Raw genomic sequence first — 18,103 nt, 5'->3', positions numbered from 1 at the left:
AAGGATGGAATACCTCTCCTACAACGACAGGCTGAGAGCTGGGCTGTTCAGCCTGGAGAAGAGAAGGCTCTGAGGTGACCTGACAATGGCCTTCAGTATCTGAAGAGAGGCTATAAGAAGGAAAGGCACAGCAGGGTTTGATGTGATAAGTCAAGGGAAAATGATTTCTAACTAAAAGACAGAAGATCTAGATTGGATATAAGGAAGAGGCTTTTTACAATAAAGGTAGAGAGGCACTGGAACAGGCTGCCCAGAAATGTGGTGGGCGCCCCATCCCTGGGGACATTCAGAGTCAGTCTGGATGGGGCTCTGAGCACCTGATAGAGCTGTAGGTGTCCCTGTTCACTGCAGGGGAGTTAAACTAGATGACCTTTAAAGGTCCCTTTTAACTCAAAAATGTGTAATCCTTGTCTTTTTCTCTTTTTGAGTAGCAAACATTTTGCTTTACTGCTTTTGCTTCTCCCATGCCTCAGAGCATGGTCTATATGACAAATCAATATGAGAATTTCAATCATCATCTGTATCTGTTTACAGCTAGTGGCATCTAGAACAGAGGATTGCTTGAAGGAGTCAGAGTATGCAAACAAGAAAGGATATTGCAAGTTCTCAGTGTTTCTGTTAAAATGGTTATGGCAGGATTCTTCACCTCTATAATCCAATCATTGCTAGTAATGCAGTTGGTGTCCTCAATGTTTCTTTCCTTACAGTTTCAACAGGTTTAGTGTGTTATTGCCTCAGTAGCTCATGCAGTCAATCAGCTCACTGTGAAATGTGCCCTTTTTGGCAGCTGCTGCACGCTGAGCTGAACCAGAGGTCTGCTTTCAGGCTGGTGATACCATAGCATAGAATCATAGAATCACTGAATTGAGCCCAACCCCTTGCAATGAACAGGGACACCTACAGCTTGATCAGGGTGTTCAGAGCCTATCCAGATCAACATTAAATGTCTCTAGGAATGAGGCATCCAACACAATCTGATTCTCTGCTCTTTTTGTGTTCCTACGCCATAGACATGACTCTTCCCCTCCAGCAGCCAACCCTAAACACAACCCAATCAACCAACCAAAACCTCTGACTTCCTTTCTCTTGGTGTAATATGGAAAGAGCATGTTTGCCACTTGAAAGTCAAACCTATCTTCTTTGTATGCCACTAACATCAAGGAGAAATTTGGTTAATTCTTTGTGAATGATTTTCCCTTTAAATTTTTTCTTGCATTTACTTATTCAAGCATGTTATTCCATCCAAAACCAGCTCGATGTCATGGCATCCCAATCTGCTCCTCTCTTGCAGCCTGTATGAACAAAAGCCCATCACATGGCAGTACCTCTGCAGCACATCCTAAGCTGTGCAGCTCACAAAAAGCAATTCAAAATGAAGAACAACCTTTCCCAACAACCTTTTCAGAACTCCGCATGGACATCAGCCAGACACAAGGCTGAGCTGCAGAGGTTGCATTAAACTCCCCATCTGCTCTTCATGCCGCTCACCACTGATTTATAACCCACAGTAAAGTCATTTGGTCCAAAACAAATCGTCGTGGCTCAGATGAGTGCACAAGAAACCAGCTGAGCCTTTTCTCCCAATGTCCCCAGGCAGAGAACATGTCCTAGCCAGGAAAAATTGCCCAATATTTATGATTCCAGAGTACGTGATAACTGCAGCTATGCCACTCTCCAAATAAACCAGTAAAGCCAGATTTTGTTCTCATTTATGACACTTTTTAGGCATTGTCTCAGTTGCTCTGGGCACAACTATCCCTTTACTCTTGTGTCAACGATGGCAAAGCATCCCTGAGGGGCTCAGCAGCTGTTTCGAAAACTCAGAGCAGTGTTCAGAAGGACACTTACAAGTTTGTTTTCACCTTCCAGGAAAACTGCTTTCAGTGGGGGCCCAGCTCCTGGCCGCAGTGCTTTGCTCTGCCCCTGTGCTGACAACTCCTCCACGGAGACCCTGCACTTCCCATGGGCTGCCTGCCCGCTTGCTTTGGGCAAAGACCAGCCTCGGGTGCTGGAGAGCGGTGCGTGTCAGCTGCGTGTTAGAGGGCTGCCGTGGGACGCTGCGCCAGCCGTTAGGACGGGCACGTACGATGGCATTAGTGATGACTTACATCCAAAAACCAGCGGAACAGAAAGATTTCGGGCAATCTGCAAGGGGACCCCGCAGCTCACCGCACCCGCCTCCCGATGGTGTCGGGCCCGAGGCGGCTGCTCCCCTCCTCCGGCCGCACCGCACCGCACCGCCCCGGGGCCGGGGGCCGCCCGCGAGCAAGGGACGGGCGAGGGGCGGGCCGGGGGCGGCGCTGCCTGCGGGGCCGCACGGGACGGCGGCGGCAGCGGAGCCGGAGCCGGGCTGGGGCGGCCGCGACGGAAGCGGAGCGGAGCCGGGCGCGGTGAGCGGAGCCGGAGGGAGGGGGATCCTCGGAGCCCGGCGTTGCTGCGGGTCTGGTTCTCTCCCTGAAGGCTTTGTGGTTTGTTTTTGTTTTTTTCTTTTAAGGGAGGTCAGCACTTGGCTTGGGTTTTGTTTTATTGGTTGTGGGTTTTTTTGGTGTTTTGTTTTTGGGTTTGTTTTTTTTTTCTGTTGTTCCGCTCGCTGGCGGGGCCGTGCCGCTGGTGTTGATGCTCGGAGCTGCGGGGGCTGCCCCGCTTTTGCCGCTCCGGGTCACCTGGTGCCCTCCTGCCAGAACCCAGAGCGCCTTTCACGAGAGTTTGACCTCGGTGTGCACCGGGCCCGCGTTTGGTTGGTCCCAAGGGTGCTGTGGCAAGATCCCGGTTTTGTCCTTCCCGAGCCCGCGCGTTGTCAGAGTGCTTGGATGGAGCACTTTCTCGTTTCGGAGGAATGGCTTTGGCTGGAGGCAGGCAGCAGGGATGCACAGGTTGCTTTCTCCTTCGCAGAGACGCTGCAGCTGGGGCTCGGATGGTGCAGAGCGTTGGGTGGGCACTGTGCATCCCCTCGGTGGCTCTTTGGGCACAAGGGGTGGTTGCCACACGTGTGCTCGTTTGCAGTTTGTGGGAAGACGACAGCAAAGGAACTGCTCCCTCTGCAAATGAATCCTAAGACACCTATCCTGTGGGCTGGGAGATGAACAGAGCTTAGATTACACAGTCTGGAATAATAAACCTGGAGGGATGCACAGAAATGCGCCCTTTCCAAAGACTTTGTGCCCAGCTATGAGCTCTGGGCTGTTGCAATATCATCTCAGTGGGGTAACAAAGTTTGGGACAGAAGAAGCAAAGCAAACTCTTCCCATCCTTGCAGATGTTAAGTGGTAGTGATAGGGAGATGATGAAAATATTACTAAAAGCCTGGGCATGTGCCAGACTTCTTAGCATGTACGTAAGTAAAGAAAATTAGGAAGGCATAGTGAGTATTATTAAATGTAATTTGTAGATATTTATAGCAGAACGGGACAAAGATGAATAAAAGAACTGTGTGAAATCCAGAGTCCAGAGCAGGTACATGGTTCTGGCAGCTTTATTCCAATAAAGGATCCAACTAGAGGATGGATGTCTGTTTCTGTACTATTTTGCTTTTCTGCAGTCACTTTGACCCTGTGCTGAGTTTTCTGAGCCTGAACAGTCTGAAATGATGAACAGCCTAAAATCGGTCTCCTGCTTTCTGCTGTGTTGTCTACAAGGGCCTGTCCCTATTAGGGATGGTGCTGCTGGCTATCGCTGTGTGTCTGCTCTGGCGTGCAGGCATGCCTGCCTGCAAGCTGCTGCCTGCCATGTCCAGGATGCTTGCACTGCTGTCAGCAGGAGAAATGCTGCTGCACCTGGAGCTGACGAGGAAGGGGTCCTGGGCTGCTTCAGCATACAAGCATACTCTGATATCATCACCCATTTGGTGGGTGCACGTGTATGGAAATATTTGGCATAACAAGTTATTGCTATTTGCATTTCGTTAACCTTTTCAGACGTAAAAGGCTGACCGGGGTAGCTGGTGTCTGCCAAATGTCTTGGTTCATAATTGGGTCTTAGTGGTGCACTGCAAATTATAAATGGTGTTCTGTGAATTCCCCATCAGAGGCAGGAAGCAATGCAGTTCTCCTCCTGGCGCCCCATCGACGCAGGAGCATAAGAGGAATTAGCTCAGCTACAGAGCACGTCTAGAAGTTACTGATGTTCCACCAGGGTTTGAGGCTTGGAATTTAAATATTGAGAAGTTGTGACATTTGCGTCTCTCTCTGTAACATCCTCCTGCAAGCACTCCTGCCCCTGTGTCTTCATGACTGTAGTTGCCTCCTTTTCCTGGTTTGCACAGAGGAAATCCTGTTACGGCACAGCCTGTCTGCAGCACTGTTGCAAAAAGCCACCTCTGAGCCTTGGCTGCATCTCCCCTCTCTGTCATCCTGGTGTCTGTTGCCCTTTCCCTGCTGCATCAGACACATCAGCTTCGCATTCAGCATTCAGCGTCCTGGCGTGGGTCCCATATGTGACATCCCAGCTCTCCTGCTTTTCCAAGATGTAGACCCTGGGTTTTGATCACCCTGTGCTCCCAGCATCCATCATCCTTCCTATCACCTTTGTATTTCCCTGAGCTTTGCCTTGTGCTTCCTTGTCATATAGGTGCCTTCTCTATCACATCATTAATTTCTTTGATACGTCCCAGCACGTCCACTTTTGATGCTTTCTTTGGCTGTCTGATGTGGAAAGAAGCCCTCACTGCGCTGCAACACATCCCTGTCACTGGAATTATTCTGGGGCTGGATTTGAGCACAATGGTGTCCTCTAGGACTGGGACACCTGAGAGGCAGTGTCGCACAGATAACTCTATCAGGCACCAGCAGCAGTGTCCTTCCATGCTCTGTGATTAGCATTAGCTCTCTGCACTTGCTCCTTTTGACATTTCAGGTGCAACCCTGCCCCCTTATGCTTACACATCACAGCTTGGTTCGCTGCAGTGACTCTTGCAACAGAGTTTTATCACTGTGTCAGTTACTGCACACTGCTTTGCAAGCAATGAAAATATGTAAATGTTATGCACACACCCATACAGATGGTAATGTCACAGCCTCTCTGTCAGGGCAGGGCATGCTGCCTGTGTTGGTAGGATAAGGATGGAGATCTTTTCCATTATACAGCTGAGAGGACACAGAGAATCAAAGCAGGAATGTTGAGTCCAGAAACAGAGTTATGGAGAGCACAGTTACTGTGATTGTACATCTGTGCCCAAATCCATGAGCATTTGAGTTGTGAACTGCAGAACATTGTCGGTACTGAATCTGCTTTTCTGGGGAGAAGAGATTTTGAATCAAGATGGTGCATTAATAAAGAGTTCTGTTTAATACATCATGCAGTTTTTGTCCTAGCTTTATGTTGTGCCAGGATTTCTAAGGTTTACGCGAAGTCTGATTGATATTCGAGGGCTTCATGCAGGCTGTATACTCAGATTGTTCTTATAATATATATTGCAAGCAGTGTGTTACCTATTACAATAGGAAAGTGTTCTCTTTTTTCTCTGGACACCACATCCTGCATAACTGTGTCACTAATTAGGGGCTGATAACCCTCTTGACTTGGTTCAGGGCCACGTACTGTTCAGCATGATATAATGCTGCAGCACTGCTAGGGTTAACAGAGACCTGAAATCCATTCACTTTCAGATTATCCATATTTAGCTCTTAGGCTAAATAGTAGTTTCTGGTAGTGACAGGGATGGGGTCTGGTATTTCTAAAGGTTTTTTTCCCCTTTCCCAGCAGTGATGCAAACCAGAAACCCTGCAAGGTGTTAGCTTCACAGGTGAGTGCAATGGAGAATGAAAGCCAGCCTGGATAATCAGGACTGCTTGCCTGGGGCTGGGTGTTTTATCTGATAGGTTTTTCTCTGAGTAAATGGTGCTGAGGATTTGTCCCACTGGGAATCCATGCAGCTTCAGGGGGAGCTGCTTGTCCTCCACTGCTCTGAGTCTTTGGCCACAAGCATGGAGCCCCACATCAGTCCCCTTGCTGCAAGTACAAAAGTTGGTGATTGGGAGCTGCTGCTAAGAACTAGGCACCAGCTAACAAAGTTTAATTAACTTCTGTTTGCTCTGAGATTAATTGTATCGCTCCTCGCTTGCACTCGTACTGGGTGACTTCATGCTCTGGATGGGATCCTCTGCAGAGCTATTTGCAGCCTCTGCAGAGAGGGACAGCAGGAATGGGATGACAGCTGTTAGAGGAGAGCTGAGAAGAAACAGCTGAAATATTTTCAGATATTTTTCTATATTTCCACTGAGGGAAACAGCCTTTCTGGCCTTCCTTTATTTTTGCCTTGTGAAAATGTTCCACCAGACACTAGATTTTCTACTCAGACAAAACTTTCAAATTTGAGGTTGCCAAAGATCAGACAAAAAGTTGTTCTGTAAATGCAGAAATGAAAGAATCCCGGTCCCTTTGGGTTCCTCTCCCCTTGCACTGGATCTCCTTGCCAACCTGCAGCCTCCAGGAGCACCCACTGAGGGGTCTGTTGCTTTGGCTGTGGCATCTGGGTCTGCATTTAACTGCAGAAGACAAGTAGTGAGATCTAAAGCCATTAGGGGGAACCAAATGGCTGTTTGAACCTCGGTGTCTCCTCTTCTTGTGTTGTCACTAAGCTTTCAGAGCTCGAATGTCTTTAATATTTGGTTGAATTTGGCAGGTGACCAACGGGAGCAAAAGTAGTATAAGAAAGACATAAAATGGTTGGAGAACACCCGAAGACAGGCTATAAAGATGGTGGAGAATCTAGAGAGCAAGGCATACGAGGAGCAGCTGAAGCCGCTGGTTTGCTCAGCCCAGAGCAAAGGAGCTGATGGCAGCTGCAGCTCCACACAGGGAGCAGAGGGGCAGCGTTGAGCTCTGCTCTCTGTGATAGCGGCACGGCCCGAGGGAGCGGTGTTAAGCTTCATACTGCATCTCTGGTGTGTTTTATCAGCTCAAGGTTTTGTAGGCTCTGTTCCTTTCGCTTCGTTGGAGACGGGTTTTGTATCACGTGAAGGGCTGGATGGGCAAGAGCAGAGCTCAGTGCATGTCAGGGGAGATGTCTCCTGCAGAGACAAAGGAGAGCTGGAAAAGAAACAAAACCATTTATATTTGTTGTGTTTAAAATCACTGCTGCAGAGATTTGTGCCAGTTTCCCCATGGCAGCCATTCTGAAAGAAACAAAGGGAAGAGAAAGATTCTCTACTGTGAGGAGATTAAATTACAAGGCATAGGATGGAACTCTGTTACAAGAGGCAGATTTGCAAGAGAGGAGCTTAGCAGGGATTGTTGCATTCCCCTCTCCATCCTACCAGCAGCACCTGCCTCAGCCTGTGTGCTCCACCACTCAGAGGTGCATTCACTGCCCTCGCGCCCAAGCAGGAGCTGGGTCCAGCCCTGGGGATGCCAACCTGAGGCTTTAACTGCAGCCTCACACCTCTCCTCCTTGATGTGTAGATGGTCAGTAAGCTGTCTGCCTCTCTCTAGGTGGAACATCGTGATATAGTCACTGTTATCAAATACGGGGTTATCAAAACATTTGCATTTCAATGGTGCTGACTTTTAACAGCTGCACTAGATAATTTTCTTTATTGAACTTGGACAGGCTTAAACCATAAGTGATTCAGTGATGGAAGGGATGAAAGCAACATAACAATGCATTAACATTCATCCCCAGAGATCTGCTTCTCTAATGCAGTTCAAACCAAATGTGCTGAAAGGGTAGTGCTTTGAGATGTGTAATGACTGTGACTGTCTCTTCTCTCCTGGAGAGGAATATCTTCTTGAAAGTGACCATGCTTTGTTTTAATCTGTGCTGTCTGGGATTGTTTTTCAAATATAAAATCAATTTAGTTTGCTTTATTAAAGGCAGTTCAGGGGCCAGGTTTTCATTTGAAGTATCAAATGAATTTAGAATGCAAAAATCTACTAGCTCTCCATGTGTACATACAATATTCAGTTTGGGGATTTCAGGTAAGTGAATTTAAACTGCAAATTGTCTGAAATAAAGAGAAAAAGAAATGATGGTGTGTAACATAGAAGGACCTGATTCCTGGCAGGATTCTTCAGATGATGATGTGAAATGAACAGAGATACACAGCTCCTGTGCTTATAGCAGTGCCAAGGGACAGCAGGGTGTCTTGGTCCAGGAGCACCTTGCAGAAGAAGAGGGGAAGGGTATTACTGAGACATGTCTGCAAAGCACAGATCAGGAGATAAGTGTGATTTTTATATTATATGTGCAGTGCTGTAGGTGGACAGCTAGCAGAAATGTGGCTAGCAGAAATGAAAAACATGCCTAGACTCCATTCGCTTTGTTTTCCTCTGAAATTTCTGGCACTGGAAAGAATCAACATTCAGTACTTTTCCTCCATGTTTTTTCTTTTTTTTGTTTGTTTGTTTATTTCTTTAATTAATGTATTTATTACTAAACTCTTCATCTTTTATTTATTTGCTTTTTTTAGAGAGGCTTTTCTCAGCATGCAGTCCCTTTAGATTTGGGTGTGATAACCAAGCACATCTGGTACGTTGGACTTCTAGCTTGCATTCTTCTGTCATCCTGCTTGTAAGTATTCCTTCTCTTTGCCTATATATTTTAAGGAGCGTACTCAACTGACAGTGACTGAAAGGGTGGAAGCTTTAGGTCTGATCTCAGGTCACAATGGCTTTGCTTTGCATTGATATAAATAACTGTAGTGTGCAGATGCATGGGAAATGTAAATGATAAAGGCATTTTGAGCCCATCTGAATTAATTGAGTATCCGTATAGCTCTGAGGGGTTCCTTTTCCCAGTCCCCACACAAAACCCCAAACAAAATATAACTTGATTTTGACCTGCAACCAAGCCATCTGGACTGTTGTCCTCATAGATTTTTAAAATCATAAATTTAAATCACATTGTAATAAAAGATGCAATTAAATCATAAATTAAAAGAAAGACTTTGCTTGTGGCAGGAAATAGATTTTCCTTTTCCTTGTGTGCACTTTTATACTGAGTAAGTAGATGACTGATCCTGTTTCTCAGGCAGAGTGGTAAAGGGATTCTGTGCTCCTGGAGAGTCCAGAGACATGAAGATACAAGATCCTGTGTACTTGTGGTTTTTCAGTTGCTAAAGGCATTTATTAAAGAAAAGGAAGAATTAAGGATTATATTCTTGCTAAACTCCAAGCGAGATGTCATACTTTGGCTTCCCTACCTACACTTTCTACATTTTCAACCAAGTAAATTATTGTTAATTTCTCTTCTGTCTAGCACTGTTGTCTGGTTTGGTTACAAAATGTTAAAATTACACATTTTTCCAGCATAGAGCAATCTACTTTTCAAGGCCAGAGAGTTCCCTGTATGTAAAGTCCAATCAGTACTTTGGTATGAGCACGTAAAGGTATTTTAATGACATTAAATGCTTTGTGTTGCAAGTTGTTCATTTGTGGTGAAATAATCCTATATGGCAAAGGAAATGAATGCATAAAACAAAGGTGATGGGACGGAAGATAGACAATTAAACAAGAAGCTGCCTGGCCTTCATATCTATATCAAATTGACAAGGGTTGTGAGAAGTCTTAATCTCTCACAGATCCAGTGAAAACTTGCTGCCAGCTTTTGGCACCATAATAATAGGGCTGAGGATGGAGGCATCTTTAAGCATCAGGAGATTTCATACTAGAACAGGCATCACCTGTGCTGTCCTCTGGGAGGCTGCACAATTACTCTCCTGTCAGGTCTGCTCTGATGCTGAACGAAGGAGAGGGAGTTTTTTCCCAGGTCATGAGGGGATGATATCATTATCTACTCACTCTTGGTTCTGACTTACCAGAAGGACAAAAGAAAGCAGAGAACACATCTGTGAGCAATGCAGGGAGCAGCCCCATCCCTGACTCCCTCTGTGCTTTCCTCTGTTTCACACACATGATCACTGCAAGCGTGCTTCTTCCATCTGCACCTCTGTGTCCTTCAGAACACACGTATCTGCCAGCAGGGGAGCTGGATCTCTGGAATGACAGTGTGCATGGAGGGAACGAAGCCTGTGCACTGAGGCTCTGTGGACAGATGCCCATGGGTGAGCTTCACCAGTCCTTCCCTGGCTCATTGAAAGACTCCCTATCCTCCCCAGAGCCATTTGTTTTGAAGAAGATTGCAGAAACCTAATTTTTTCATTGCAGCACTGCCCATTGCAGTAAGGTTGGAGCTGCCTGATCTTTAAGGTCCCTTGCAACCCAAGCCATTCCATGATTTATCCTCTGTCTCTGGGCTGAAATCACTCAAAATGGTTTGAAGTTTTTAGGGAAGGAAGGCAGATGAATCCCCTATTGATGTCTGAAGGGAAAAGGCAGCTCACTGTTGGAACAATTGCAAAAGCAAATTAAGTTCTCCACTGCTAGGAGTTGTTTACAATAAGAAAATGACTTTTTAGGATACCTTCTTACCTGTAAAGAAGCTGATGGAAGATCGTGACAAAAGTATTATTTACCCAAAATTAAAAACGCTGATTTCCCTAGATGTTTGTCTGTCTGCTTAAAGACTTTGAAGCCTATGAAATAACCAATGTATTTGTCAGTCTGTAGTCACAAAAAGCCAGGAAGAGCCAAGAAAACAAAGTGTTTATCTGTGGCTGATAAACTCTGAAGAAAATGAATCTACTGGACTTACCTTTCCTTCCTGTTCCCCACTGTTAGGCACTCAGTGTGAGAGTATGTCCCATTAACTTATATTTCACTTTGTCTGGAGAAATAGAGTTGTTGCATCAAGGTATTCAGAGACATACGGCACAGGCAACTGCATAGTAAAGGATTTATGACGCTGGGAAATGTAAAAGCTCTCTGTTTACTTCATGACTTCTTGGATAGCACTACAGTCTCATTTAAAATTCACCTTAGGTTGAACAGGGAGATGATTGATGTCTCAGCAGTGTTCAAGATTAAATTGCATGTGTTATGTATAGCACCCTGGATATATGCTGACTGATGAGACCTCCACCCCTGACCACACTGCAGTTTTCAGAAGTAGTTTTTATGATAGGTGCCATCAGAGATGTAAGCAGTTGATAGCTTTGGCACACCTTCACAGACATGCTACTGCATGGCAACTGGGATTTAGCTCTAACACAGTAGCAGTTTCTTAATCTTCACTTCTCCACTTTATCTTGCTTTCTGAGGAGGTCAATTTGTCTGTCTCCCACTTACCATAGGATAAAATAAAAGATGACAAACCAACTGGGGCTGCTTGAAGTATCTGTCAGGTAGCCCTGCTCTCAGAATAAGAGTATCACCACCTTTGAAAAGTGATTTATACAGAAGACATGAATGGAGTAACAGTGCACAAATGGAGGATAACATTTGCATGATGGTCTGTTTGAAAAGTGTGTATAAAGGACAACGTGTATCTGACAAAGCCTTGTGTGCTGGCCCTCATATTTGGGGATTGAAGTAGTAGAATAAGATTTTTCTGTCTTTTATATCTAAAGCCAGCAGAGAGCGGAGCTGAAGTCTGGGAGTCTGTGCCTTTTTTTTTTTTTTTCTTTTCTTTTTCTGTAGTGCATCTGTGTCAGTAGTTTATCCATCAGAGCAGCAAAGTGGTGTAACAGTGGAGTAATAGCAGGGTGGAAACTCAGCCAGATTGGAAAGACGGAGTATGTATGGCCTGGGGCAGCAGTGGGATTGGATTCAGTGATTCATGAAGGCTCCTCAAGTTGCACATCCGTGTCCGAGGATTACAGAGGTGCCTCTGAGAAGGTCATCTGAATCCAGCTACACCACAAATACTGAGTCTTCCTGCAGATAGGTCCTAGTTCTCTTGTGGCCAGAAATCATTCAAGAAGCACCACGAAAAACAAGAGGAACACAGTTTTCTGCTTTTAGAGTAAGAGTTCATTTCCAGTCATTCAGCAGTAGATCTTTAAATTTAGTTTTTAGCTTAAGGACAACACAGCTTTCTAGCTGTAGACAGGGGAAAAGTATGGACCGCTACAGAAGTTGAATCCCTTGATTGGTTTACAGGTCTCAGAAAGCAACGGGTTTACTGAAGTTAGCCACTTCCAATTTTCTCATTATACTTTGAAGTCGGAGACAAACTTCATAATCATTTTGCTGGGACCAGGTTTGGCCTTGACATTGTTTTGTGTAGTTTTCAGAAATACACAAACCCGTTTACAAAGTGAGAAGGTGAAGCCAACAACTGGCTTTACTGAGGGCTATTCCTTTGGGAGGACTAGATCTCAGAAGAGAGCCAAATGGCTGCACTACTTACTTCCTCATTTCAGAAGGAGCAGGAACCTGATCCAAGGTGGTGGCTGTAGTGCACAGGATAGAGCTGCTCTTCGAAGCTAGAAGGCCTGGTTTGCTTCATGGCAGAGGTTTGTGTAGCTGCATTCAGTCCAGAACTGCACTTCCACCTGACAGTCACCAGCTGAGCTGCTCTGTCTGATTTCTAGCTCTTTCTGCAGTGCGGGGATCACGTCAGGGAACTTCATCAGGGTTCAGTGTTGGATCTGTTTTATTTCTGTATATTCGTTATGCCTTTCCTATGAATGCTGTTCAGATGTTAGGACACGATATGGTCACGCTCCCATGGGGCACTGCTGGTAACTTACTTCAGTTGGGTACAGATGGTTTGTAAAGCTTTTAGGCTCAGCAAAACCCAGTGTTTCAGGTGTATATTTTTAAACATGTGATTAAAACAACACAGTTTGCTTTTTTTCTCTTCCAAAAACATTACCTAAAGAGTCACCTTAGCTGAAGATGTATGATGAGATCCGGTCACATGTTACATCCCTTTGCAGTGTGAGTGATGCAGCTGGAATGTGGGCCATCGTCATTTGGAATCAGAGTTGATGGTGCCTCTGATCTCACCACAAAATACTCAGTTAAAAATAGCCCAGCTGGTATTGCAAGACCTATAAGGGCTCTGATCTAGCAAAGCATTCAGATCTCTGCTTAACTGTAAGCTTCTGATTAGTCCTCTATAAGACTATAAATTTTTACTTGCTTCAAAGGAAGTCTTAAGCCAAAGTTCTTCCTTGTATCAGGGCCAAAACCATTAATGGTAAAAGTAGAACACACATTTCAAACTTGTGAAGAATTTAAAGGCTTTTAACTTCTGCCATATTAAAGAATTTATGTGAATTAATTCCTGAAGTTATTATAGGAAAATTCAATTATTAATGGATCTGCTTTTCATTATGACGAATAATCAAGGATAAACATCTTCTGTATCAAAGCTTATCTTTTAAAAAGGATAAATTAGCTGTAAGATGCTTAACTACTTCCAGAACACGAAATGAACATTGTTGTTCTGTTAGTTAATTTTGGATCACTAAATTAGAGCTAGTTCAAAAGGACTATAATCTCATAAGGATCTCTCTGTTCAGTCTGTTGTGATTCATTTCATAAGGTGCTTGTAATAAATAATGCTTCTCATTGGGATAAATGCTATTAGTGATATAAAATTGTTTATTTTAAATATATTTTAGACGTCTGTGTGAGTTCTATACCACAAGGGTAGGAATATTTTTATTTGGTATTTGCAGATGCAAGTTTTGTACGCCTGTGTATCTTGTAGGCTTTTGGGATACTTGGGAAGGTTACCAGAAGCTCTGCAATGAAACAACAGCTGGAATGTAACCTTTTGTCCATCAAAACATTATGGATGTGAATATATTAGTAATTTAATCCAGGCCAGGCCGTAGGCCTGTCAGTAGCTCTTGTGTTGAATTAGTAGCACACTTCCTGGCATGGTTTCAGCCAGCTAGCCCTCTGCAAGCCATGCCTGGACATATGTGAGGTTAGCAATGACCATCATTCACTCCCAAAGGCAGCTGCAAGTTGGCCATCTTGTCCATCCATCAGCCATCTTTGTGCAGTGTGCCATGCAAGTTGTTCTCAGCACCAAGGAACAGACCTGACTTGTTCTATTGAGCTGTATAGATGCAATTGTGAGGTATATAAAATAAATTAGGATTAAAAAAAAGTAGGGTTAGAGTATACGTTCTGCTTAATATTGTCTTTGTTCGCCGAGGCATGGGGCATGACCTCCTAAATGTAATTTACAGTGCAGAAATACCGCGAGTAACCGCACAAATAACTTTGGTAGATGCAAAACATTTTTCAGTAGGTGTCTTCAAGGCTTCGTGAGAAGCAGCAGCACCAGCAGAAAAGTATCTTGTATTTCCTAAGGAGCTTTAGTTTAGATTGGGACTTTTGTGGTCAAAGCAAGTGTGGAAGTGTCACCCTCTTGAAGACAGAGGAACTTTTCTAAGTTAGCAGAAGTAATAAGGTTAAAGGAAAAAAATGGAAGGCAGAACATGGCTTAGAATAGTGCTGGGACACTTAGTGGAAACACTGGGAGATACTTCATCTGTTATGTGACACACAGAAGGAGACCACAGACTACTGAATCATTACTTTAAGGTCCTCATTCTGTCTTTCTGACTGTTGATGACAGTTTGCTCTCTTCATTGATATGAAAACCAGTAGGATTTTCCTCAAAGCCTCTAACTGTAAGTAAGAGATAATTTTATTAAGCTGAGACCACAGAACAAGGCCTAAAGTGAAGTCAAGATGAGAGGGACCATACTAGGAACTTAGATGTGTAGGGATATTGCCTTCCTAGTGGGGAGGAAATAGTTCCTTTCCTTGCTGTGCCCAAACATCTGCAATGAGAGGTTGACTAATTGACTAAACTAAAAGAGGGGAGATATGGATTAGATACAAGGAAGAAGTTTTTCACAGTAAGGGTGATGAGGCACTTGCACATGTTGCCCAGAGAAGTGGTGGATGCCCCATCCCTGGAGACACCCAAGGTGAGGCCGGACAGACTCTGAGCACTTGATGGAGCTTTAGGTGTCCCTGTTCATTGCAGGGGATTTGGACCAGGTGACCTTTAAGGGTTCTTTCCAATTCTATAATTCTGTGATTCTGTGACAGATGGGTAGAAAAATTGTATGTGGATAACTACATAGAGAAAATGAGCTTCATTTCCTCCACGCTTACACCTTACATGATTTATTCTGTATCAAAACAAAGGCAATAGCTTACTGTGTTTAAATCAGATAGGGCATGTCAGCTTTTTACAAGCAATTCTCTACCAGCAAGCCTTCTCATGCTTTTCCAGGCTGCATGTGGGAATTGACCACATTGGTTTTAAAATAAAAAGCAGCTCAGCATACCTCAGTCCACTCCTCTTGTTCTACTCTGAACTTGAGCACCAGAGTTTCCAGGTTTAAACACAAAGTGGCTGAAGGCAAAGCTCTGCTGCTCCTGGGTAATCCCTTCTTTTTATCCTTAGCTGCTGGGGCTGCTTGTTTCCTCAGGGTTTTGCTTGTAGGTGTCAAAAGCTGCAACACTTCACTGAAATGTGTGTGCCATTGAGACATGAGCTTCACACTATGAATGTGAGGTGCATTTTGATCTTTGAAACCATCGGATCCATTTCATAAATAAGAAGTCAGGTCTGGCAGATTTTCCCATTCCGGTCAGCTCAGGTAAGACAATATGGAATAAGTGGCTGAAGGTGATGAATTATCACCCACAGTGGTGTTGTAGAGCCGCCTTGTAGGCTGACAAACTGTTGTCTTGAGAGGGGTTTTTCATTCCTTGATTAGCTTTTATCCACAAGACAAATTTGAACTCTAGTATGCCTGTCCCATGTAAAGTGCAAAGCTACTCTTATTGGTCTGTTCTACAGTCAAAGAAATCCTGGGAAAGAGTCAATTTTATAGGATTTATCTTTATTCCTGTATTTTGGCAAATAGAAACAGTAGTTAAGTAATGCCTCCAGAATTGCAACTCTTAAGAACTGGATTGTTTCAGGTACACATTAAATAACATTAGCTAGTAAATTAATCTTACCTTTTTTTTTTTTTTCCTTGCAGTTCTGAAGAACACACTATTCCTTTGCCCTGGGCTTGAGCAGTAAAGATCTGACTGCTGGTTGAACTGTTACCTCTTTGCTGTGATGGAAAAGCGCTCATCTAAAACAAGTCCCTTGTTATGCTGCTAAAACTGCCTCTGAATACAAGATCTGTGGTGATTGTTAAAACACAAACCCCAAAATGTCGGAACCCGACCCCTCATCTGGTTTTGTAGGAAACATGGAAAATGGGACTTTTCTGGAGCTGTATCCCACGTCGCTTTCAACATCTGTGGATTCATCAGCTGGCCGTTTATCCAACGTCTACGTCTATGTTTCTATATTCCTCAGTCTCTTAGCTTTCCTCCTTTTGCTATTGATCATTGCACTTCAGAGGCTGAAAAACATAATTTCTTCCAGTTCCTCATACCCAGAATATAACAGTGATGCTGGAAGTTCTTTCACTAATTTAGAAGTCTGTAGTATTTCTTCCCAGCGGTCTGCTCTTTCAAACCTTTCTTCATGAAACTAAATGAAAGGGAATATATAGGGCATGGAGAAGCTTTGTCTAGTTTCTAGGGGAGGTAGTGCATGCAACATTTGCCTTAGGAGACGATGATGAAAAGGTGGCATTTAAAGTTTACTTAGTTTTTTCTTTCCTTTTCTAGTCTTCATTTTCCCTTTTACTAATGTTGATTTGCATTTTGGATAATGACTCTTAATCATTGTTTCATGCCTGTAATTGCGATGCTTTTTCTCACACATATGTGGTGTTCATTAGGAGTATTCCTGCCAAACTGTAATATGGTTCTAAGTAGATATGTCATTTTTTTCTGCTCTAGTTGTGGCCCCTTTCCTGGTTTTGTATTAATAATACGCTGTTTTTCCTTTTTTAATTAGAAAAGGATAAAATCTCTATTGCAAAAGTAACAAAAATGAGCTTAAATTATCAATATAGTTTGTGGGACAACTTAAAGTTGTTGACATTGTTTCCTTTTTTGTTTTTCTTGTCTTTTTCAGTATTTATTGGTGTTTATTGAATGCAACTAAAATCCATCTCCTGAAGAATGTTACATTTATTTATTTGTACTTCCAAATCATTCTGGATAAAGTTGTCTGTATTTCAGTTTTTAAATCTCTGAAATCTTTGGTTAAATTAGTAAAGCAACTACAATAACTATGGTCATTGCTGAATGTGTAGAGGTATTTTTGGACTACACTGCAAATAATTTGCCTAACGATTTATTCCTCTGGGGGGCAGCTTTTGCTTCGGAATCACACATCTCACAAAACTCCTGTGCTGATTGTGCATCCTATTGGTACTGGGTACCAGTACAAACCAATGGCTTCTTTTAGGAGATCCATATACTGTGACTGTAGCTAGTAGCTAAATAGCTCCTGGAACTACCCTTTCTTTAGGCACAAGATGTTTGAAAAGCCAGCAGGAATGGAAATTATTAGGTCTGGTGAGGGTTTACTGGAGTGGACTTTGCCTTATATTTCACACATGCACACTGGGGTGGAGGGGGGACACGAGATGTTCCATTCATAGGCAGATCTGAGCTTTGACAGTAAAGAGGTGCATCATGTCCTTGCAGAGGGTTGGAAGAGTTAGGAAGAAGAAAGGCAGTGGCTCTGCTCCTTTTCTCCATGAGCTTAAGGAAAGGCCAGAGATGGATGACCTTTCCCAACCCTGCTCCTTTTTGCTATGCTGTAGTCTGGGTTATGATCCCCTTTGCCTGCAATATAAGTTAGCACTCAGTTTTTGCAGTCAGATAACGAACATTATTGTGAACAAGAGCCTGGAACCAGCTGTGAATTAAATCAAATTATCAGAAAAATTACTAACATGCCAAATGTGATCTACCAGGATTGCAGCCCCATGCTGTGCTGTGTTATTCCTTGCTGGCCTGATTGCTGTGTGTGAGGATAGCCTAGTCCTGCCACTCAGATCATGCAAATGCTCCTCTGATGGCACCGTGACAGTCACTGGAGAGATCAGAGGAAGGCTGTGGAAATGCCACTGCTGTATCTGTTCCTGGGGTAAGAGTGTGTACAGCTCTGGGTCACCAACAAGACACATTAACCACGCAGTCTTTAAAAGAGAAATTTGGAAACTTCAGTGTAAATACAGTCATTAAAAACACAGCTGTTCAATGCCAAACAACGTGCAAATGATGTTAGAGTTGCTGCTTTCAGTTTTTCAAAGTGAACCTGCAGTATGTGGGTAATTGTTAATTGATCATGGCGTTGATTAGCTCCTTACAAAGGACAATGGACTTACTGACCAAGAGATAAATTAAGGCCACAGGAGCTCTG

General features: G+C 43.8%; 1 protein-coding gene across 5 annotated transcripts; it reads left to right on the top strand.

The window, feature by feature from the left end:
- Nucleotides 1–2,290: 2,290 nt before the first annotated feature.
- SERTM1 (serine rich and transmembrane domain containing 1) lies at nucleotides 2,291–16,910 on the top strand. Of its 5 annotated transcripts, none has more exons than XM_048948798.1 (3): nucleotides 2,291–2,390; nucleotides 8,406–8,506; nucleotides 15,807–16,910. In XM_048948798.1, exon 3 carries the CDS (start codon nucleotides 15,987–15,989, stop codon nucleotides 16,308–16,310), a length of 324 nt encoding a protein of 107 aa, XP_048804755.1. In that variant the 5' UTR covers nucleotides 2,291–2,390; nucleotides 8,406–8,506; nucleotides 15,807–15,986; the 3' UTR covers nucleotides 16,311–16,910. The 5 variants fall into 5 exon arrangements, with proteins under 5 accessions (XP_048804755.1, XP_048804746.1, XP_048804763.1 ...); XM_048948789.1 differs by having other exon boundaries at nucleotides 2,307–2,468; XM_048948806.1 differs by having other exon boundaries at nucleotides 2,311–2,440.
- Nucleotides 16,911–18,103: the final 1,193 nt, after the last annotated feature.

The sequence above is a fragment of the Lagopus muta genome, chromosome 1 (assembly GCF_023343835.1).
Source record: "Lagopus muta isolate bLagMut1 chromosome 1, bLagMut1 primary, whole genome shotgun sequence".
In the NCBI taxonomy this organism is placed as follows: domain Eukaryota; kingdom Metazoa; phylum Chordata; class Aves; order Galliformes; family Phasianidae; genus Lagopus; species Lagopus muta.
Note: the sequence above shows the minus strand (reverse complement) of the source record. Positions and strands in the feature narration are given on the sequence as shown.

Excerpts from the sequence above, each read along its gene's own strand:
- SERTM1 (XM_048948798.1), top strand. The coding sequence starts at position 15,987 with ATGTCGGAACCCGACCCCTCATCTGGTTTTGTAGGAAACATGGAAAAT.